The sequence below is a fragment of the Cetorhinus maximus genome, chromosome 8, assembly GCF_964194155.1.
Source record: "Cetorhinus maximus chromosome 8, sCetMax3.hap1.1, whole genome shotgun sequence".
Lineage (NCBI taxonomy): Eukaryota > Metazoa > Chordata > Chondrichthyes > Lamniformes > Cetorhinidae > Cetorhinus > Cetorhinus maximus.
Window position 1 is genome coordinate 29928428 of NC_135886.1, and position 24544 is coordinate 29952971.

Sequence of the window (24544 nt, forward strand, 5' to 3'; positions counted from 1 at the left end):
TGATATTCAGAAACTTGATCATTCTGTTCCTGATTGAAATGTTTTGAGCTACTGTACTAGCCACCCTCGACCTCTTTCCAATTATAGCAATAGCTTTTCTTCTCAACCCCTTACCATCTCTCAGGAATCATAAAAGTTCCATTCTTGACTGCCTCCTCTTCCTCAACTACATGCTGCCCTTTGTAAAAATCATCCACAGGCATGAATTGGCTTGCACATGTACTTTGATGACCCCCAACTCTACCTCCCTAAATCTATATGTAAGGCTGCTTGCACACCAGCCAGTCTTTGATGAGCTGCAATTTCTTCCAGCAAAACATTAGGAAGACTAAAAGTCTGAAGCCAGGATCTTTAGCCCCTGCTGTGTCCTTTCCACCAGCTCCATTCTCCTCTCTGGCTGATCCAGACTGTTTGCATTCTCAGCAACTCATTTAACATTGAAATGAGCTTCTATTTCAATATTCCTTGATCACTAATGCAGTTTACTTCCACAACCATAACATCACCTGCCTGCACCCTTACCGTAGCCTGAAATTGTCAAATGTCCTTGTTACGTCCAGATACATAACTTGAAAGCTCTCCTGGCCAACTTCCCATCCTCCATAAATACCATCTTATACAAAACTCTACTGCCTGTATCCTGTCCTAAAACATGCCTTACTTATCAAAACCCCTACCCTTAATAACCTACATTGGCTTAAAGTTCACCTGAAAGCCTCAAATTTTAAAGTTTGTATTCTTGCATTTAAATTCCACCACAGCATCAACCCTCCTTTTAACTGTAACCTCCTACAGCTCTCTTCCGACTCCATGTCTGGATTTCCTTGGGATATTTTCTCAGTTAAAAACACCTGATAACTCAACACAAATACGCTTTGTTGGGGGTATTGTTAGTTAACCGTTTACTCAAAATATGATGACTGAAGTAGCACACCACACACTACCAATAAAGCAAAGTGTTTTTCCTGTGGTAAGTGAGTATCAACAATGCCTTATTTTAGCAACTGAAAGTAATGTAAAAGATGAAGTGAGATTTTAAAAGTATCCTATCAAGTTACTGCTTTGTTTTTGAGCTTAGCACCAAAATTATTCCTATTAATCAGCCTCACATTCTACAAAATGACGTATTATTTGTTTCTGCAATATCTCAATTTGTTACTTGTCCAGGTGTTGAACATAAACTGGTGTATTTGCTGATTTATTTGCAAGTCATGTGCTGATATTTCTGGGTCCTGTGGTGCTGTAGACTTTGGTAGAGGGAACTCAGACAGTAACTCAGGCTATAAACTACAGGATGAAAATGTCTAAGGTAGACAAGCAATATTAAAGACAAACACCAGATTCATGGTGATATTCATCACATAATTATTGTCCTTGAATGTGGAAAATAAATAAGGTGGAAAATAATGCCACCTTGTCCTAAAATTCAGGTAAAACTGAGATATACTTGCTTGACAATAACTTAATTCGAAGCCTATGGATCAATCTACATCTCTTTTTCCATTTCTCACCCTGTCTCTGTCTCTCACTTACTCTCTTTCACACGCTCTCTCACAGCCTCAGAAGGTGTGTGCTCCCTGCAATAAACAATTTGCAGTTTGACCAGAAACAAAGGAGGTCCAACAATGTATCTTTCACAATTCAATAAAACTGACAAAGTACATGCAACAGAAACAAAATCAGGGGCAGAATCTTGCCCTTGTCGAGCGGGCTCAGTGGGGGTGTCAGGAAACCGACCGCCTCCCCCTGGTTGGGGCCGGAGGCTATTTTACGCTGGCGGGCCAATTAAGGCCCCCCCAGTGTGAAACGCGAGCGGCAGCGCTGAGTGCTGCCTGTGCCGGCGAGGTGGGAAGGGGGTGTGCAAGCCCGGCGAGCGTGACCTTCACACATGCGTGCAACTGCATGCTTCATAATCTCCCTGAGGCACAGAGCTGCCTCCGGGAGATGAAGAGTTATAAAAAAAATAAACAAAACAAAAATGTAATGAAACATGTTCCCTCATGTGACTCTGTCACATGAGCAGGGAGATGTTATAAATTAAGTTTTAAAATTTTTATTTCATTTTTACTTGCTTTCGGAAACCTCATCTCAGTTGTGGATGAGGTTTCCTAAAAAGTGCAAAGGCCACTTGGCCTTTTCGCCTGCCCGCCAACTGTAAGGTTGGACGGGCAGTGAAAAAATCAACTTAATCGATCATTTAATGGCCTTAACAAGCCTTTTAATTGCCGGCGGGCAAGTTGCCGACTCCGGTGCATGCCCGCTCAACAAAATATCGCACAACTGCCCTTTGATGTCGGGATGCTCGCCTGACGTCAATGCGTGTCATTTTACACTCGAGCAGGTCAGGCGCGCGCCCGACCGCCGAGCTAAAAATTTTGCCTCAGGAAACTTTGGAAACACACAACAGCACAATCAGCATCTGTGAAGAGAATACGAATGTTGCATGGATCCAACATTATCTATTTTTTCTTCAGCCCCCCCATCTGCATGTTTTGCTTTTATCATCGACCTGAAATATTAACTCTGTTTCTTTCCACAGATGCTGCCTGACCTGCTGAGTATTTCCAGCATTGATTGTTTTAATTTCAGACTTCCAGCAACCACAGTACTTTGCTTTTGTTTCTAATACTTAAATATATAAATAGTCAAATGGTAATCAAAGGAAGGATGGGGCCAATTGGGAACCAAGAATGAAATACTTTGTGGAGCAGAGGATATGTCTGAGGTTCTAAATAAGTATTTTGCATCAGTCTCCACTAGAGAAAAGGATGCTGCCAATGAGCTGTAAAGGAGGGGACAGTACGTTATTGGATAGATTAAAAATAGAGGAGGTACTTAAAAAGTTGGCAATTCAGATGGGATGAATCTTAGATTACTGAAGGAAGTAAGGGTTGAGATTGGGAAGCTCTGACCACAATCTTCTAATTTAGTTTTATGGACTTATGAAACAACATTTCTCATGAAAAATGGTTTCACTTTTTTTCAAAAGTATGAACAGGAACAGCAAAAACTGGAAGAACAGGAGAATGTGCCAGAGTTCATCAAAGTCAAGGAAACTTTGAGAAGAATAAAGATAGCAGATGCTGCAGAAGATGGCCAGATGTCTTAGCCAAGAATTATTGTGTTTACCAATATGAGCTGTGCCTCGACAGAACTTGTCCCAGTGTATGTAATGATTAAAAAGGTTGAACATATAGCTTTCAAGATTGAAATGATTGATTTCTGTCAGTGTTCAGCAAACTTTTCATTGAAAACACCCTATTGGTCTCACAATTGTACAGCAATCATTTTGCCACATCTTCACTTCTGCCAATGCTTTCACCACTTTGGCTACTCTTGACTTTCTGATAGGTATGTTCAACCACAAGGAGTACAATCCTGTAATTATTCTGATCATTTTAATTGGGTTGTAACCAATTTTTAGGGTCATAATCTAATATGGTCAGATGTGACTGGTAAAGATTAAGTAAATCTAAATGTTGTTCCCTGTCCTAACATCACAATGATTTCATGGCTATTTATGATGGTAGTTTGCCAAACTTTAGTTTACCTGAACACTAGTGACTTAGAATTTCGATTAAATACTATTTGAGTTTTTAAAAAAATTGTAAAGCACCTTTCACAAATTAGAATAAGCTGTTTTATTATCTTGTCTCCAGTATTATTTCCAATATCTCACATTGTAATCATGTACTATATTAAATAAAAGACAACCTGTGGGTAAGAGCTGGTAAACCAACAGTGTAATAGAATTGAGATTCAAAAAATCTCTGAAATGAGTTTGAGTAGTTTCAATCCCATTCCCAATGGCACCATACTAATTAATACTAAATTGCCAATCTTGTCCATAGGCCACAACGTAGCTAGGAATAAAAAAATGCCATACTCATGCAGAAGGTTCTAAGATTAGGGATAAAGAACATTGTTGAAACAGAGCAGCTTTACTTTGCATCTAACTTTTCTGCACACCAACCTAATCATTGTGTATCCAATGCTGACACTGAGACCAAAATGGAAAGTGTTCATTTCTCCACTTAATTCATCTTAGAACATTTGTCACCTCCAATGTTATTTTTTATTGTAGATTTTCTAGTGACAAGTCAATCAATTTGATTTCAGTTGGGTCGATAAATATTATCTGGAATGTGCATGGGCTATTCACACTAGCCCCGTGTGTCTGCATTTTCAGTTGTGATTTATCAAGAGATAATTATGCAGAAAGTTGTGATCCCTGTTTGATTAATGTATCATTGTACTCCTGCATGCAGGCACTTTGAATATGCAAGATAACCTAATTTGGAATATGTTTAGATCTGTTTTGCTTACTTTGCATTGTAATTTAACTACTTTTTTATGTTAAAAGAAATTAAAGCCTCACGTATTTATTACACCATGGGAATTTTGATTCTTGATTCTGTGAGGGAGTCTATGTTTTGCATTCAGGGTTCTGGTGCAGGGGCAGAGCATGTGGGAGGTGTGGTTGCAGGCTGCACATGCTCAATGTCCAGAGTTTCCGTAGCTGAAGGGCTTGGCCATCCTGATAGCAGGGCACCTGCATGGCATTGTAGCATGAAAATGACAACCAGTGGACCAGGGTGAGCCCACGTGAAGGAGAGTTGGGAGCAGGTGGAAAGGGGGGTCAGCTCCTTGCAGCTGGAGTGCTGCTATTTGCTCCATGGTGCTGAGGGGACTGGGGCTCAGAAAAGCCTCAGCAGCCATTGGTAGCTCTGTGTTGTTAAGACTTGGGGCTGAGGGAAGCACGGGAGCAGTATTAGCTCTGTGCAGCTGGGGCTCAGAGAAGCCCTGGAGCTGGGATTACTACAGGCTGCTGAGAAGATAGGGCTCAGAAAAAAGCCCTAGAGCAGTTGTTGGTAGCAGCTCAGCTGGGATGCTGGGGCACAGAGAAAACCTGAGGGCAATGTCAGCTCAGTAAGGCTAAAATGCAGTTGGCTGCTCTGTGAAGGACAGTTATTGGCAGCACCATGGCTGAGGAGCTGGCACTGTGCCTGTGTTTGGGCACTGGAGTGTAACCTGGCCAGCACAAGGGGTGCAGTCTCAGTAGTAGATCAGCTCAGCTAGAAAAGAAGACCAAGAAGGCTGGACCTGGGAGCAGATTTGAGAGAGATCTGAAATAGTGTGCCTTTGGGTGAGGATTGTACCCATGGAACTTGGGTGGAAAAGAGCTGCTGTTGACTGGGGATCAGACTAGCTCTTTGAAGGAGAAGAGCTGAAATTCCTTGTGTGGAAGATGGAGTTTTAAAGAACTTTTGTGACTAACAGTGGTGGCTGATGTCTGGGTGGTTTGCTGAGAAACTTAGGAAAACTGTCTTGGTTGTGTTTGCCTTTTAATGTGCAGTGTATGGCGTGTTTGACCACAGTTTGCCTGTTAATTCATGTTTACCTCATGTTAACTCTATATGTTAGAGTATAAAATAGATAGTATTGACTGTTTGTTTTGTTCACTCTTGTATAGTAAAATTTCTTCTGTTTGTTTGAAACCATAGAATATTGTGACTTCATTCTCATAGTGAGTAACAGGGATTTCAAAATTTATTTACATTAAATAAAAAGTTACTGGTCCCTAACCAGATTGTAACAAAATTTGAGGGTCTGGTTTGGGATCGTAACAAAATTTGGGGCTCATTCAGGATTTCGAACCTACAGGTGGGTCCTAGGATTTGCTAAAGTTAAGGCCAACAGGATCTCACAGTGAATTTTACTATACTGGAAAGCAGAATGGCTTTGTCAGTTACTATGACTTTACTGGAGAGGGAAGAGTTATTCCTGAATGATTTACACCAATTAACCAAGGTTAGATTAATATCAATAGCAGAAAAATTGAAATTATAGTTAAAAGCAGGGGCTAAAAAGCACATATAATTGAGGAAATATCACAGCTTGTGAGATTGGAAGAAGAAAAGCCTGACCCAGGTAGAACACAGCTTGAGTTGACTAGAATTCAGTTACAGGTGGAGCAGCTTGAAATAAAAAAAGAAAAAGAGGTAAAGCAGCTTGAGATAGAAAGAGCGAGAGAAAATCAAAAACTTGAACTCAAAAGATAAGCAAAAGTAAAAGAAAGAGAAATGTGAAGGAGGCTTGAACTTGAATTCCAGAGAGAGAAGTTAGCAAGGGAGGGAAGAAATAAGGAAAGGGAGTTTCAAAGTGAGGAAAAAAAATCAGACAACATGAACTGGCATAACAAAAAGCTTAGGTTACAGGGTGAAAGAGAAACTAGTAGTTCAGATGATAAGTCGAATCCCACTCAAAGCTTTGATATAACAAAGAATCTTCATCTAGTGTGCCTAAATTCACTGAGGATGGAGATATTTTATCTCATTTGAAAATTTGGCCACAAAGCTAGAGAGGCCAAAGGACACATGGGCTCTTATTTTGCAGAGCATTTTGGTAGGGAAAGCTTTTTTGGAAAAACAATCCTCAGATTATCAGACAGTTAACAATGCAATTCTTAATTCTTATGAGCTTGCCCCAAAGCACATCAATTAAAATTTCAGACTTTAAAGAAAAGGCTGAATGTAGCATTTGTAGAATTTGCCAGAGGGAAAGAAATGTTGTGGGATCAGTGGTTTTGATTATTGAAACTTGAACAGAATTTTGAGAATGTGAGAGAGGTAATGATAATCAAAGAATTTTGAAACAGCATCCCAATAGCCATCGGGTCATACCTGGAAGACTGCAAGATTTCTAAAATAAGGGAAGCAGTGATTCTGGCAGATGGGTACAATATCTCACATAGGCAGCTAGGAGGCAGTAGATCTCTATTTGTAAATCCATATGGAGTCTGCGGGAATAGAAAAAGTTCTGGCTTTAGGGAGAAGGCAGAAGTTGTTCCAGTCAATAAAGATGATAGTATGGAGGATAACGGTGATGTAAAGGAACAAGTATGCTTTTATTGCCGTGAGATGGGGCATGTAAAAGTGAATTGTTGGAAGCTAAAGTTAAATCAGTGGCAGTAATAGGGACGCCTAAGGAGTCTTCAAGAAAAATTGTTCCAGTAAAGAAAAGGAGTGTTAAAATGGTAGCAATGGTACAATTGCAAAGTGTTCCCTTAGGACCTACTAGAATGGGGGCTATGACTCAGGATGTTCAAAGAGATTCTTCCCTGGATACTGATGAAGTGAGTCAGTTTACTGAAGGTTATGGAGCAAACAAATTAATATTTTGAGAGACACTTGGGCAAATCAGTCATTGATAGTAGTCAATGATACAATTTGTGCCCTGGATGGCTTGATAAAAGAGAAAGTATCAATAAGAGGATATTCATGGGACTTAGGAATCTGTACCCTTGTATAGACTTAATTTCCAAAGTGACTTAGTAAACGGGAATTGTTCCTAGTTTACCTATTGAAGGGGTAGATTTTATACTGGGTAATGATTTGGCAGGTTTGAAATTATTAGCATCTCCAAGAGTTTCAAGAGAGTCAGCTGAGGTGAGGGAAATGGAGATTTTATAGGAGGAAGATCCTGGACTGTTTCATGATTGCATGGTAAATAGAACCCAAGGCTCGTAAGGCTAGACAGGGTGAAGTGGAAAAATGATTAGCCCAGGACTGAAAAAATTAGTATCAGAGAGGCAAGAATGTCAAAGGCTGCATGTGGAAAAAATGAAGGAAATGAAGGAAAAATGATCAGTGTGGAGAACCAACCTTCATGCACAAAAGATGGGTTAGATAATGAAAAACAAGAACTGGTGAAAACACTTGAACAATCACAGGAAGTAGGACATTTGAATGAGGACTTGAAACATCTAAATGATAAACTTGAAGAAGTAAATTTAACAAAAATTGATCTTCAATTAAAACTTGGTGAACTTCAAGCTTCAGAAGTCCTTATTATGTATTGTGGAAAATACCTTGAACAGGGAAAGGAATTACTGATGAGTCAGAACAGTTGTTTGAATGTCGAATTAAAAACCAAGACTGATGAACTACTGGAACTTTGTCATGAAAAGGACAATGAAATTTTTGAACTGCAATGCAATCTGGAGAACAAAAAGGGTGAGACATGCTGCATGGAAAAGCTGATTCAGATTTTAAAAGTGGCCAAGAAAAATTTTGAGAATCAGATTGAGGATGTAACGAGTAAACTGAAAGAGTTGACGGAGCAGTCGGCAAACATGGAAGAAAGATTCCGAAATGAACTGAATGCCCTTGTGAAATTGTCAAACTTGTATAAGGATTCTGCAGATGATTCTGAAACAAAGGCAACTGAATATATAAGAGCAGTTACTGAACTGAATGAAAAGATGAATGAATTTGGAAAAGAATTGGAAAAAGAGAGTAAGCAAATATTTGGATGAAATTGTGGAAGAAGTGGAGAGGTAGGTTCTATTTTTGGAGCATCAGCGAGAAGAATATGAACCTGTGCAGAAGACTGGTGGTCGCATACCAGCTGCACATTCAGTGAGTGGAAGCCCTTGTGGTTGATGAATTCCACCAAGTGTAGCGACGGAGACCTGAGCTCCACATGAGTGCAGTCAATCGCACCCTGCACCTGTGGGAATCCCGAGATCAGGGCGAATCCAATGACCTTTGCATTCTGGCTGTCCCGGTCCCGGGCGAAATGGACAAAGTTGTGTGCCATGGAGAAGATGGCATCCGTGACCTCATGGATGCATTTGTGGGTGGCGGATTGTGAAATCCCACAGAGGTCACCTGTGGAGCCCTGAAAGGAGCCACTGGCTCAGAAATTGAGCACCGTGGTCACTTTCACAGCCACTGGCAGTGGATGCCCCCCATGTCGCCTTGGCGCCAAGTCCTGCAATAAGTGGCAGATGTGAGCCACCAGATCCCTACACATGCACAGTCGTCAGCGACACTGGTTCTCGGTCATCTGCAGGAATGGCAGGCAGCGTCTATAGACCCTGGGTGTCGCTAGACACCGACCAGCCACTGCTCGTTGTCTATCCTGGGCAGCGTGTGTGGTGCCCCTGCTGCTCCTTCTTCATTAGGTTGCTACTCCTGCCTTTGCTCAGCCAGGTTCCTCAGTCACTCTCTCCTCCATCTTTATGGTCTCTGTAAGCCATCAGGCATACAGCTAGGTCACCAGGATCCATTATCCTGAAGTGGTCCTCCTGCAGCATGAGAGAGAGAGAGAGAGATCTGGTTATCATGGGTGTACTTAGCACCTTTCCTGGCCCTGTGTGACCGCTCCTTAATGCTTCCTGGAGAGTGCTGGTCACCCCTCAGATGGCCAGAGAAGAGTGTGCTGCATGGGCAGCCCTGTCAACCTGCGACATGGGGGACACTGGTCTAAACCAGGATGCTGAGATTGCAAGGGGCTGTGAATGCCTCCAGCAGTGACTGCTACATGGCCAGCGCTGGCGAGGACATTGTACAACGTATGCAGTCTAACTGCTCCATGGTCCAATAAAGTGGTGGTGGACTCGAAGTCTGTGCCGGGGGTGTGGGGGGTGGGGTGGTGGGTGGTAAGGTATGGAGTGGTTGGTGGCCCTTTGGTGCCTCCGCAATGCTTGCATGGGTGGGCAGGCTAGGAGCCCGACCCCAATCATATCACTGTGGCTGCGCCTGATCTGTCTCAGTTGCAGAGGCATGGTCACTTTATACAGGTGTCCCTAATGCGTGGTCACTTCCCTCACTTACCCCGCCCCCCACCTATGCATGGGATGCAGCGCCAGGGCGGCACATGACCCTCTCCCCCTCAGCAGTAGCCTCCGAGGCTGGCCAGCACTTGCCCCCATGCACCGCCCAACCCTCAGCAGTTGCCTGCGGGGCCAGGCATCAATTCCCCCCCACCCCAAGTGCCCCTGAGGCCTGTAAACAACAGGTGAGCTGTGGAGAATGCTGCTGCTCACACACCTCAGTTCCCCCAAAGTGAAGGCCGCCAAGTGCACGTCACCTGCACTTGCTGTTGTGAAACACGTCGACGTGCTTTCCCGCCGACTTGGACGGACGATACTGCGGGGTTCCAAGAGCCTGGCGGGATGGCCCTTTAATTATATTCTAATGTATTACAATTAGCTCCCCACCGACCAATGGCGGGAAACGCAGCTCTTTGGTGGCGGGCTGAGCGGAAGATCGCAACCTGCCTTCACGCCATTGTGAAGTGCCCGCCATAATTTCCACACACGCCACCTATCACACCCACTGCCAGCGAGCTTGGAAAATTCCACCCCAGAACTTTGCATGGCAAATATTTTTTACCCTGCAAAGAGCTATTGTGTTTCCAAGCCAGGCATTTTGTTTGTCAGAAAACATGCTGACTTTTAATGAAGGCGCAATGTCTATCTTGAGCTTAGTGGCCAAAACTGTTATTTTATACTAAAGAAAAAAATAACAAAAACCATGGAGAAAAATTCATTTTTTTCCCTAGGCATTTGCAAAGATAAAAGATAAATTGCATGTTGGCACATAATAAGGCCAATAAATTAGATGTTCTTCTTGAGGAATGTTCAACACAAGGAATGGTGTTGACTCAGCTGTACAATTGAGAAATAGCGTGTGATTAGTGGTTGACAAAGTACAGTTCACACCCAAAGTAAGACTGCTCTTTAAAAGTTACAAGCATAAAATTCTGGATGAATGTTGCATTGGCATTCCTATAGCTGTGATCAATTGCTTCACAGGGATTCTATTGTCAGGTTATTAGATGCAGAAAATGATTTTAATTACATGGCAAGCACAGCACAGAAACAGGCCAATTGGCCCAACGTTCTACATAGCAAACTAATATGGATCTATATATAATATATAGATATGCATTTAATTTCAGGTTGAAGAAGATAAGTTTTCCTGGAAGTAGCAATGAAAATAGACCATTTGGCATTAAACTGTCTCATTTTGCTGATTATGCTTTTTTAGGAAGCTGTGATTACTTGAGTCTGAACAATAGAACAAGAAAATAATGAAGTGTACATAATGCATGGTAACTCTTTTTTTTTAAATATGGGAAGTTCCAATGAAAAGTGTTATTTGAAAATGTGAAGTTGAAGAATAGGATCGGGAGTTTGAGTCTGCATTTCTAATGTAACTACTGGCTATTGCCAGCAGCTTCAATATGGGCTCAAGCCAGTAAATACTCTCATCTCATTGCCTGTCAACTGCCTTGCTGGAAGATCAAACATCCTGCTTAGGAATTAAAATGTAACATTCCACACACTCTAAATATTTGAATTAACTTCAGGTGGTTTTGATAAGTGCCCAACGAGTCCAAGTTACTTTGTGATCGACTTTATAAGCAGTAGACTGAGGTTTGACATTGCACTGAGTTTGTATGATGTCAAATGAAGATGTTGCAAGACCCTCCACTTCAGAGAGTCTTGCCTAAACTCTCTGGAGTTAGGGTGATTTTCACTGAAATTGCAAGCATTGCATTGCATCAGATTAGGTTGTTTTTATACTGCAAATTTAAAGTAAAAAAATGACAAAATCAGGTCAGTACAGCCTGCTGTTGAACAGCTGTGAGGGCATATTCTGAAGTGCTGCAGTGATGCACCCTTCTCCTGCAGCTGGTAGGTTCAGACTAGAACTGTGCATTAAGTGTCTCACTTTCAGGCACTGTCTGAAGTGTCATCTGTATGAAGTCACACCAGATAGATGTGACTCACACTGTGTAGAGGTGAGTTGTCACCTGGCTTGTTGGTCCTGAAACATCAGTTTGATAGTTTGGCAGAGACTGAACTGGCCCTAAAACCTGACCTCATTTCTCACTAATCCCTAGTGCCCATATTGATCTCCCATTCGCAATCGCTAGAAAAAAAAACATATTTTATAATCTTTAAGCAGATTATTATTGTGAAATTTAATTTGTTCATATTCGTATTCATAAAGAACTATCACTTCATTTAAACTCTAAAAAGAAACACAATTTCAGTGCAATATTCCTATTACTCCGAAATTGATTTTTCTATTGATTATTTAATGTTTGCCTCTTTTCAAACCTATAGGCCAGAACTTTCCTGTCGTCGGGCGTGGGCACTCGGCGGGCCCGGGAGTGGTCGGGAAGTGGGCCCCCGACCGTGATCGGCCCCCGACTGCGATTTCACGCTAGCTGGCCAATTAACGGACAGCCAGCATGAAATGTGCACTGAGAAGCTCAGCTCTGCTGGGGTGGGGGTGGGAAGAGGGCTGGCGACAATGTCCCCCAGGTGTAGCTGAGCGCTGGGAGAGAGCTACCTGAAGGCAGACAGCTGCCTCAGAGAGCTGCAGACCTCCAAATAATGAAATAAAGCTGTAAAAAGCTGTCCATGCATCACAATCAAGCACCTGAAAGGATGCCTCATAAAAACGCTGTTCCCAGATATTTATTTTTATTTTAGTTCCAAATGGAAATTTCATCACGCCCATGGATGAGGTTTAATACAAAACGTAAAGGCCGCTCTGGCTGATTTGCTCGTCCGCCAACTGTAAGGTTGGACAGGCCATGAAAAATGGCTGACAATTAGGCGGTTAATGGGCTTAATTGCCCATTTAATTATCGGCAGGCACGCTTCCGACTTTTGCGCACACCCACTCAGCAAAATATCGCGCAAGTGCTCAATGACGTCGTGACACACGCCTGACGTCACCTCGTACGATCTTACGCCCATTCGGGTCAGGCACGCGCCCGACCTCAGGACGCAAAATTCTGGCCATAATCCATAGGCTCCAATCTGTCAATGCTAATTAAATATTTACCCAAATGTCTTTTGGGTGACTTTTTTTGGTATCTAGAATCTGTTTCTGCACCTCATTATTATAAAACCTGAGTGCTTTATACAGAGAAATATTAGAGTGCAATAGGTCGGGGGAGAAAAAAATATGCAAATTGTGAAACCAGCAAATAATACACCGTTATGCATTTGGTTCTCATTCTGAGTCGCACATATATTTTTGAAATCACTCCCTTCAAATTACACTGGAGTTGGCTGAATCCCAGCAAACAGTAATGGAGATGTACACTTTTCATAAAAGGCAGTCCCTCTAGAATGATTTGACAACAACAAACTTTGAAAGGAAATGGGCCTAATATGGAGAAAGCAAAATGAGACAAAAAAGAAGTAATGTTGCAATAAATGGAGACACACCATATTCCCACTGTTCTATAGCAAAACAATTGCAATATGTTTGAAATACTGCCATTCTGGGAATTTTTTTAAAATAAGAAGATCCATGACTACAATCTATTTGTAAGAAGTTATTTATAGTCATCTCTAAATATGTTTGAAATACTGCCATTCTGGGAATTTTTTTTAAATAAGAAGACCCATGACTACAATCTATTTGTAAGAAGTTTTTTATAGTCATCTCTAAGCTTTACTAAAACTAAATGAATCTAAAACTGTTGAACGATTTGTTTTAAAAGGTAAAGATTGTTGAAATTAAATGTTATGTAGTAACAGGATTTTGTAACTTGTGGTGGGGTGGATTGGGATATAAATGCAATCCTCCACCTAATGGCAAGCTCAGGTTTGAACCTGCAACTGAGCCCCAATCTGAGCTGTGCACAGGTACGCACAGGCACTTAGTGGAAGTCAGGCATATCTCCTGAAAGAAGAAAGGACGTCACAATTTTACAGCCTGTTTAGGGATAGCCTGGGAGAAAGTCACACCTTAACTGTTCCTGGATTAGACAGAACAAAGAGGGAAATACAATATCTTTACAGCAAAGTAGACTTTTCTGACATATCATCTGAGATAAAATTGACCAGTTTTTAAAAAAAATCTTCAGCTAATTGAATCCATAAGGGAAACTCCCAGTTCTTGTGGCATTGCTAACCAATGCAAATAATTGGCCAAATTTGTTGACTTGGAATTTCTGCTCAATTGGCATAACTCAGATTAAATATGCATAACTGGTGCAAAAGGTCATGGAAGTTTAAGCACAAATTGTGTTAAGCACAAATTGTGTTTAGCACAAATTGATTTTCTGTGATACTTTGGACTAGTTTAAAAAACATCATATTAGAAGAAGGCCCTGTCCACCAAACTAGCCATGCCCACAGGATAATCACCATTGGGAGTTTCCATTAATTGCTATTGTTTGCAGGCCTTGTTTGCAAGCTCCAAAAATTACACTGGATCACTGCACAAGGACACTAACAGACAATTTTTAAAATTTTTTGATATTTTTAAAATTCACTAAGAATACTGTTATCCAATATAACTATCACATGATTCTGCATAGTGTTGGGTTCCTCAGACACAAAAAAGAAACCCAACACTGTATATATTTAAACAAAATAAGTAACAGCCATTCGTTGACTCATTCCTCAAGGCAATGCCTTGACCAATCAGAGTCAAGCTGCCTGGTTTAAATTTCAAATGATGCTTAGCAGTTAACTGTCAGTCACCATCACTGGTGCATTTTCCATGGCAACACCACTTGCCAATCAATCAGCACTCTCTTCATATACAGTATAAATTGTTGTTTTCCCCCTTATATTGATATTCTTGCGAGTGTCCTGATGAATGCAAGATGAAAAGCTTAGATATGTCCCTTACTTTTCAGCAATAATCAAGTTCTGTACTACCAAACGACTATTTATATATTTAAATATATACTTAAGTATTTATATACTTAAAAACGTTATCCTTACTGCCATTTTTTATTTTTAAATTAGACTTTTTCTCCAGAATGAAAGAATTCTCTTCTCAGTTTCTGGAATGTCACACCTCATTGTGCCTAGGGAGCTACTAATTATTGACAATTTATGACTGTTCAGACCAATTTCAAAGGGAGCTACAGGAATGCCATTCACAATTGATAAACTAACCTGGCCTAGCAGAGCCAGTAGGTCTACTGAGACAATGGCTTCCCAAATGCCAGACCCTCAACATTATCAGTCCTGAAAACAAAGCCATTTCCAGGTGCTGGATAAACAATAAGATAAAAGCAAAAAACTGCGGATGCTGGAAATCCAAAACAAAAATAAAAATACCTGGGAAAAACTCAGCAGGTCTGACAGCATCTGCGGAGAGGAACACAGTTAACGTTTCGAGTCCGTATGACTCTTCAACAGAACTAAGGAAAAATAGAAAGGAGGTGAAATATAAGCTGGTTTAAGATAAACAATCCTTTAGAAGCCACTGAGGAGGAGGAAGGCCACAGGACCCAAGACCCTAGCCTTTGAACAGTCTAATATTACATTTCTGGGCTGCACAGTTGGTTTGTTGTCTTGCCATCTGACTGGCAAGCCACAAACAAGCTGGCTCTGTCCAGACAGGACATCGGCCCATCATACCTGACTCTGCTTGAAGATTTCGCACCATTGTTTACAGTAATGACTCATCTCTGTGTGCCTACTTCATCTTATGACATCAACACCACCTAAAAAACAAACCTCACAACACCAGTCTCCAGCTAGCTGAACTCAAAATGCCTACGTGAAAGAAATCCTCATTGGACTCTGACTTCAGGACTCTGGGGCTCACATGAACCAAAATTCAGTTTTTCTGTGGTCCTTATACTGTAAACCTCTTTTTCTCTATTCCCCCCCAATGCCCCCCTTTACTGTGTGAATGTGGAGGGGACATTGCAGACACTCCTTTCACGGATTTTGAACGTGTAAAATAAATTAACCTTCTGAATTAACCCTAACTCAAGTTTGCTGTGGATTATTAGTAAAATTGGATCACACAAAAATCGAGGGGTTGGGAAAATACGTCACTGCTTATTCTTTAAAACAAAATAATTTAAAACACCTTCTGACTACAGAGAGGTGGTAAGAGGAAAACAGTGCTGTTGAAACTGTCTCCCTCCTGTCCATAACAATAGGTCATTTTCAATGATTTAAAGTTGGGTTACTTACAGGTGGTGGATTGACAGTTAAAATTTGTTATTTTTTGAAGCTTTATTTTAAGTTACGTTTTAAAACACTGCTTGATTGCACTAGTTCATGCCAGATTTGGCATTCAGTAATACCGAAATGAGCTTGAGCAGAAACTCCAAAAAAAAAATGTTTTGAAATGGTGCAATTTTGGGCGCAATTTGCACCCAATTTGTCAATTGTGCCCAAAGCGGAAACTACCCTTTTGTATTAAAAAAGGAATATGGTCATGGATTTTTTTTTTAATGTGTTTATGCTTTAGTTCAGAAATCAACAACAGCAGCAATTTGCATGTATATAGCATGTTCAGCATAGAAAAATATCCCAAGGCATTTTACAGAAGCAAAAGTAAAAGCAAAAATGGATGCTGAGCAGTAAAAGGAGATATTAGGAAGGATTACTAAATGCTTGTCAAAGTGATAGGTTTTAATGAGGGTCTTGGGGAGAGGGCATTAGAGGGGCTATAGAGACTGAAAGGATTAGGTCAATGAAGGGACAAAGGGAGGAGGTCTACACAAGAGTTTGGCGGGTGTTGTAAAGCTGGACAGCATTACAGAGACGGGGAGGAGAAATGCCTTGAAAGAATTTAAAATGAGAGTAAGAATTTTAAATTTGAGGCTTTAGAGCATCAAGAACCAATGTAGACAATGAAGGAAGGAGTGATAAATGAATGAGACTTGGGCCTGAATTTTCATTGTCACACCAGGTTGACACAAAGCTGGGAGAGTTCCTGACTCCATGAACCCACATTCATAAAAGTACATGGCCCGGAACTTTTAATTTTAGGTCTGGTGGTGGGGAGGTGCGGGCTGTAATAAAAGGCGTGGCGGGAAGCCCCAGAAGCAGTGTGGAGATGGGCCCAGGGTGGGTTGGGTGACTCATGAGGATATAAAAAGTGGGCTTTAATAAGGCCCATTTGCGAGGGAGGAAGCCCATGGTGAAGTCCCTGTGCTTCAGACGAGACATCACTAATCTTTCAGGTGAGTGGGGACCCTAAATGTTGTCCAACTGGTTGCTGACCCTAGAACAGGTATCCCATCATGGGCTTTCCCTGGGGTAAAGTGTCATTGTTGCAGCTTATTTGGTGTACTGTACTGAAGCACTTAAAGTGTGGAGTAGCTTCACAAGACACAGCCAATGGGGTGGCATCATCTTGGTATGACTACCCGGTAAAGATATTCTGCAGTAATGTAGTTAACTATTATGCCTCAGTGGTTGCATGAACAGTGCCAGGATCCTTAAACCATTCACTTACCTTTTTGCCACCCATCTATCAAGATGTGTCCACACAGTTGACCCGTGACAAGGACCCTCACACCTACACACTGTCATGGCATAACAGTGTGGTTAAGAGGGAGTAAGCCAGTCGGACCATTAGTGGTCAGGAGCACGGCCTGGAAGTGACAGATAGCCGCAACATCCATGGCACCATACATTTGTGCAGAGCCTTTTCCCTCACTACACCTCAACAGCGCTCATTGATGATATGGTGAAAATGGTTAATGTATGTAAGCATTCAAATGAGTTTGAGAGCACTAAGATGCATGGCTCAACACCATTTTCACATTTTATTTGTATTGATAGAATGTCACACAGACATTGGGGAAGGAGTGGTTCCACCTGCCGCAAGGTTCCGCGATCAGGGCCTGCAAATACTAGTGGACGAAATGCAGAAAGGGAGTGCTGTGCTGGACGCTGCTAGCCGCCACAACCCTCCAGCCACTACAAAGGAGGCTGCATTTTTCTGCTGCAGGAGAGCACCAAAATTCCTTGACCCAGTGCTGGAAAAGGTTCCATGACTTGCTGCCTTCTAGCAAGGTTAGCAGCTGGACTTATCCACACAGAGGCTCAAATGAAGGGTCTCATCTACATGCTGCAGCTAAGATATGAGACCTGGCATATACCTCAGCTATAGCACTGAGGCTTGTATATTTAAGCTGTCCATGTAGGTTCGCACAGAACAAATGTGAATGTGCACTGTGATGCACAGACACATTAAAGAGAATTCTTCCTGCATGCACTACAAGTCTGGCTAACATAAACTCATGTTGTCTTTGCAGTCGAAGAGAGCACAAAATGTCAAGGAGATGGCCTGGACTGGGGGTGGCTCAGCCAGGCTGCAAACCATTAGAGCTGTTGAACAGATGGCCATGGAAATAGCCAGGGTGTCGGTGATGGTGAATCGCCAGGTGATAAAGGTGGTGATAAATACACCTTGAAACGTGGTGGTAATGGTGGAGGTTATGCTGTCAGTTCACTGAGCACACTGAGAGGGAGTGCAAGGGTGGGGTTGCATCCTAAGGGCAGCACAAGCATGGTTAAAGACAAGGGCATGCATCAGAGCATTCTTTCACAATTTGAAGGGCTATATCAAAAGAACATTTGAGTCTTGCACAGGTGCCAGGCTCTACTCCCTCATCATCACCCCCACCCACCAACTCCCTGCACCACCTCCCCACCCCTCTGCAGGGCCAGATCATCCACCGGGCATCAGGAGGAGGAAGAGATGTCTGAGGAGCCAATGTCACATCAGACTAGCTCACACTCCGCCAACTCAGATGCCAGCACATCGGAAGGATGTAGTGGATGTGTAGAGTCGGTGGCACATGATGAAGGGCACCGCATCAGAGTGCAGGAGGAGCTGGGCACAGTCCCCCTCTGAGAAGGGAGGAATGCCACGATGATGCTCCAGTGGACAGGAATGTGGAGCCTTGGGAGTCAGCTTTTGGGGAACATTATTTAGATAATCAGGTGCAGATGTGTGGACATCTGGTGGAGTTCCCTGAGGCAGTGGGAGCTCTTGAACTGTGCATGAAGGAGTCCATCGCTATCATGAGTTCCACATTGTCCTGGGGCTCAACCACATGAGCTCTGACCATGAGCGAATGGCCAATCTCATGGAGAGACACATGCAGCAACACTGGGAATGGATGCAAGAGCAGCCAGGAAAAGGTGCAAGTCTCCCTCAGTAGCCTGGAGCAGTAGCCTTGAGTGCTGACATCCACAGAATACATGAGGAGCCCTCATGTACGCTCAACAGGATGGTTATGCTGTTGGCACAGCAGTTGATGGACTGGACAATTGCTGCACACCAGCAGCCAGCCCCATCAACCCCACCTGAAGGCCTACCCAGGGCTGTGCAGGTCACTCAAGAGGGGGAAGGGACTGGGAGCTTCTCAGTACCCTCATCTTCTTCCATCTTCCCAGCCCCTCTGCTAAAGGCCTCATCTGTGCCATGTGTACCAGTAACCACGGCTGCCCATGTAGTGATGCAGAGGCTGCAGTCCGAAGGAGGTCCCCAACAGGTTCCTGCACGACGAGGCCGGCCACCATGCTCCTCATTGCCGCATAGATTGAGAAATGAGCAGCCTGCCTCCTCCAAGGCAATATGGGGGGCACTTCATAGGAACGTGCATGAGCACAGGGCGCCATCTCACTTAGAACATTATTGAGTTCACTGTGGTTACATTTTTCACTTAGTGAGACATCTTAGAGTGTATGTACATGTATTCAAAAAGTGCTCAGTTGTGATATTTACAGTGTGTTTGTAGACAAAAAAAAAACCTCAAGGAGAATATTAACATAATGAAGGACATTCTTACCAGTGACAAGGAAGGTGGCATGCTAAAGTCCACCTTGCATTGATGTCATCAGGAGCAAGGGTGTGACCATATTTGTGAGGCAGTTACAGTCTACTTCCTTCTCTCGTCTTTCACATAAGATTGCAATCTTTAAAGACTCAAGGACTGAGACGCTCCTTACAGCATTAATTGTCCACTCATGCTTTACTTTAAGGGAGGCTCAATGATCAGACTCTACAAACAGATGGAGGTCAGCAGGTGCACCTGAAGCTTGCGTTCCCGGTGCCAGGCAGTCATCCGCATGTCAGTGTTATGCATTGAGTTAAGTGTCGGCAATGCAGCTCGAGATGCCATGGATGCTCGAAGGAATATTGCTCACACTACTTTGGACGCCTTTGCATTTCAGGTAGCAGAGGCTGAGGTTTGTGAGGGAGCCGAGGTTTACAGGAGCTGTGCATGTTGCATATGTCGCCCACTCCTGAGGCTGGACCATGGGGGTGAATGAATGCTGATTCAAGGAGCTGCTGCTGCACAGTCGTGACCTCAACTTGCACAATATGCCTTATCTGCATGTATGCTGGCACATAGAATCATATCAGCATATATTGTGCGTGAAGTCATGACCCTACTGGCACTCAGCATTGTGGGCATGGTTTGAATAGGCACAAGGTGGCAGCTTTGACAGCTGCTCACAGTTATGTGAGGGGACCAGGGTTGTGAAGGACTTCTCACATGTGTATTTACACTATGTTGAGGGCAAGCGTTAACATAGTGATGGTGGCAGCCATATTTATGCGACTGAGTCAAACTCTTTGATATCACTTTTCTCTCTTGTTGGGGATTGGCATTCCCGAGTAAATGAGGCTTCCCATGTTAAAGGCTCTGTAGGTGGAATTTGCTCACCTAGGACTAGCTGATGACATTTGTTCAATCTGAGGATCCTATGTGAATCTGTTTTGCACAAGGATGCATCTGGCAATGAGGCCCTCCTGCACAGAATCAGTGCCAGCTACATGGCTGTGCTTCCCAGCTGCTCTGGCATTGCCACCCTCCTCATCCTCCTCAGAATCAGGTTCCTGAGATTGCAAAGGGGTTTCCTCCTCCTCCTGATCTTCCTCCTTATTTTCCTCATCATCCTCCTCCTTAGAGGTTAGAGCTCTGGCAATGGCATTGTCATCCTCAAGTTGTAAGCCCCTCCACTGTGTGATATTGTGCAGCATGCACCACAATTCTGCATACTCTTGCTGTAGCATACTGCAGAGCTCCACCTGAGTGATCAGGGCAGCTGAAGCGCATTCTGAGGGTGCCATTGGCCTGCTCCATAGTACTCTTTGTGATTCCGTGGCTGTTGTATCTGCACTCGGGCTCAGTTTGCGGGCATCTAAGGAGTGTCATTAGCCAAGTCCTTGTGAAGATGGATGCAATAGCTGAGGCTGTTGGAAATTCCTCAGTATGAAGGAATTGGAACAGCTAACAGGGAACCTTGCACACACATGGAGGAAAAAGTTACAGTTATCACTAACTGTACATTGAGGGAATGGAAGGACTTTTGATTCACAAAGGTATCCAATTGCTGATTTGGAGCCTTTATGGTGCCATGGGTGCAATTGGTGACACTCTGCACCTGAGGGAAGCCTGCTAGTTGTGCAAACACTGTGGCTCTCTGCGTCTGGAACTTCACATCAATAGGGAAATGAATGTGCTCCCTCATATGAGCAAACAGGACACCAGTTACTGACTTGATGCAGCTGTGTGCTGCTGACTGAGAAATTCCCAATGGGTCTCCTGCACAACCAAGGAAGGAGCCTGACGTATAAAAATTCAGAGCCACCGTCACCTTTGCAGGAGGTCGATAGAGTGTGGTTCAAAATGTTGCTGCGCCATCTGACGACATATGATGTATGTTGGTGACCACTTCTCTATTTGACCTCAGGCGCCTTCGGCACTGGTTCTCCATCATGTTGAGGTACAACGTGCGAGGGTGGCACACCCTTCCCACAGGGTAAAACCTGATTGTCGAGCTCCTTCTCCTCCTTCCCGGTACATGTGGCATGCCTCAACCTCCTGACCTGGTGCCCTCCCTCTGGCCTCTGGTGTTTCTCATTGACTTGCCTCCATGGTGACTATGTGCAAGAGTGTCATGCCCTTCACTTCCTTGGCACAAAGTGCAATGCACCCTTCTTTCGCACACTGTCCTTCTTGCCACCTGGTTGCCCAAGTGAGTAGGGGCAAAAAATATTGCCCTGTAAAATCCAATAGGTCTACCCTCCTACTTCCTTGGGTTAAAGCCAAACACATGCTAATGAATTTTTGCCACCCTTGGCAATTAATACACCTTTTGAATAATATCCAAAGGGGTCCCTGCACCTCTCCAAAAGAGTAACCCAGCTATCCAAGCAACTCCATAAAATTTAGACCTGCTCCTACCAGGCCTAATCTACACATGGCGTGTTACCCACTTCTGGGTAAGGAAAATCAGGCATGGCTGAAGGCAGCTGCCTCCACGAACCATACATGAACGAAACACAACCGGCCCCCCATTAACCGTCCTGTGAAAATGGTAGGAACCGTGTTCGGAGATGGGACTTCTGGATTTCGGCCTCCTCCACCATTTTTGCATCTCCGTCATTGTGAAAATTCAGATCTTGGTTTGACTGTGGATGGAGAATGGGAGACCAGGCAGCAGAGCACTGTAATAATTCAATCTGCTGTCCTGCCCAGAGAAGACACGTCCTATTGCTAACTTCAAACATGGTCTGTGCTCCTGTGCAAGCTTCTGAAGTTGTCTTTTGTATTTGAAAATGGACCCTTGCAAGGTGGCTAAGATGGTTACCAAGAGTGAGGTGACCTTCGCAACTTCAACACAGACTATTACAAGCCTCCGGAAAGTTCCTAATTGAGTCATGCTGGGTGGGGGACTTCTCCTTGAATGGACATGCCCAGACAGCATCCTCTGTGGAATTCACACTTGCCACTGTCTGTGGTTTACTCCAAACACAGAATCAATGGACTCCTGTGCTGGGATTTTACACTGCCATCATGGTGGGACCGGCTGCGGACGATTCGGTGGCCCAGCCAGAAGTCCAATGACTTTTGGCAGGACCAGACGATCCTGGCAGCAGGCAGGTTGGAAAATCCCATCCCAAGACTCTTTGTCTCCAAGTTTGCAATTTAAGAGATTTAACAAGACCGTTATCCACAAATTGAGTAAGAAATTGCTGAAAAAAGAGGCATTGCTTGTTGAAGCTTTTCATCTTGCACTCATCAGGATAATTCGCAAGAAAATACCAATATAATATCAACATTGGTGTTACCAATGAAATACTAACGTGATGCTTGGTATGTAGGTTGTACATCCCAAAGACTGGCGGATCGTATCAAACAGCATGTCCCTTCCACTTTTCACAACGGGCAAGGTATGGGGTATAACCCATCAGCCCATTAGATGTGATTCCGCGATTGGACAACATTTGCTAAATAATCCTCAGTGTGCTAAGAATTATGCTGACAACGAATTTAAGATTGTTAGTCAGCTCGCAGTGTGGTGCATTTGTGTATATTGAAAGCTATATGCATTAATACACAGGGCCCTGTTCTTTGCAGACAGAAATAACTTGTACACACATTGTGCCTATTTCAACTAAACAAAATAAGTGACAGCTATTTGCTGGTTCATTCCCCAGGGCAATGTCTTGACCAGAGTCATGCTGCCTGGTTTAAATTTCAAACAATGCTTGGCAGTTAATTGTCAGTTACCATCCACTGGTGCATTCTCCATGGCAATACCTCTACCAATCATTATTCTTTAATGAGATGTGGGTATCACTGGCAACAACAGCATTTGTGGCCCATCCCAAATTGCCCTTGCTAAGTCACATTGTTGTGGGTCTGGAGTCACATGAAGGCCAGGCCAGGTAAAGATGGTAGATTTCCTTCCCTAAATGGCATTAGTGAACCAGATGGATTTTTATAACAACCAATTACAATTTCATGGTCACCATTACTAAGACCAGCTTTTAATTGCCAACCAATCAGCACTCTCTTCTCATACAATATAAATATGTTGATTACCCTGATATTGGTACTTTCTTCCGAATTGTCCTGATAAGTGCAAGATGAAAAGCTTTGATAAAACATGTCTTTTTTCAGCAATACTCAAGTTCTGTACTACCAAACGACTGTTTAAATATGAAAAACCACCATCTATCTCATTTTGTGTAGTGATGGGACTTCCCAACCATTCTGGTTGAACAATACCAGCATTGGTCTTGTGACCAAAGCTAGCTGGTGATAATGAGTTTTGATCTAAAGACCCAGGGAGATTTGGGCATTCTGCAGAAGACACCAAAAGAGACAGCAGCTTCAGAAAAGGGCTGCGCAATCTTTGCCTTTTAAGAACTGTAGGTTGTGAATTCCTTAAAAGCCTACCAGCTTAATTCCTAAATCCAAGTCCATCTGTAAAGAAATTGGACCTCCTGGTACGAAAGCCACAAGTTCCTAACTTTATGAACTGCTGAACATCATCTCTTTGAGGAAATCCTACAATAATCCTGATATCCAACTCCAGCTATCTGAACTCATCTAATCTACAAGAATGGAAAAGACTTCCTTCTTCACCGGATCCACAAAGACTGTTTTCCTACAATGGCTGGACACATGAACTATGAACTATTATTTTGTTCACAACTTGTAAAAATATAATATTTTGTTTATCTGTACTTTTCGTGTGTGTGGGAGTGATTTGCATAGCGTTTAGACTTTTGGATTCAGTGCATAAATAAATAATCCTCTTTATTTAAAACCACAAAAGCTTGCTGCTGTTGTTTCTAAATTGCCCATACACATTCCAAGGGCTAAGAATGGCACCTATCTCCCTCTCCAAAACCACACTGATTATGGGAAGTAAGGGGAAGGGAATTGGGGGTTTCAGTTTATTTCTCCTCCCCTGTCCATAACACTGGAAATAACAAAGGCATGGATGTGCTTCAGTAGTAGATGAGCTAAGGTAGGGGTGGAGGCAGATTATGTTATGCAGTCGAAGAAGGTATACTTTGTAATGGCATCAGAAGCTCTGCTCAGGATTAACTGAAATGCCAAGATAATGAAACCTGAGAGCGACATAGAACTGGTGACAAGGAAAAGAGTTTGTGATGGAGGACAAAGACATTGGTTTCTGCCT

At 43.0% G+C, this 24544-nt stretch overlaps 2 protein-coding genes across 6 annotated transcripts in view; one reads left to right on the top strand and one right to left on the bottom strand.

Annotated features, from left to right (window-relative positions):
* The window catches only part of LOC144683537 (protein FAM107B-like), a 153153-nt gene extending 148765 nt beyond the window's left edge, over window positions 1-4388 (top strand). For all 5 annotated transcript variants that reach the window (XM_078546635.1, XM_078546634.1, XM_078546631.1 and 2 more), the window contains one exon: window positions 2990-4388. In XM_078546635.1, the coding sequence (XP_078402761.1) occupies window positions 2990-3109 (120 nt within the window). In that variant the 3' untranslated portion in view covers window positions 3110-4388. The remainder of the gene's footprint in view (window positions 1-2989) is intronic.
* LOC144683536 (peptidase inhibitor 16-like) overlaps window positions 1-24544 on the bottom strand; it is a 697419-nt gene that overhangs the window by 199186 nt on the left and 473689 nt on the right. The window lies entirely within an intron of this gene.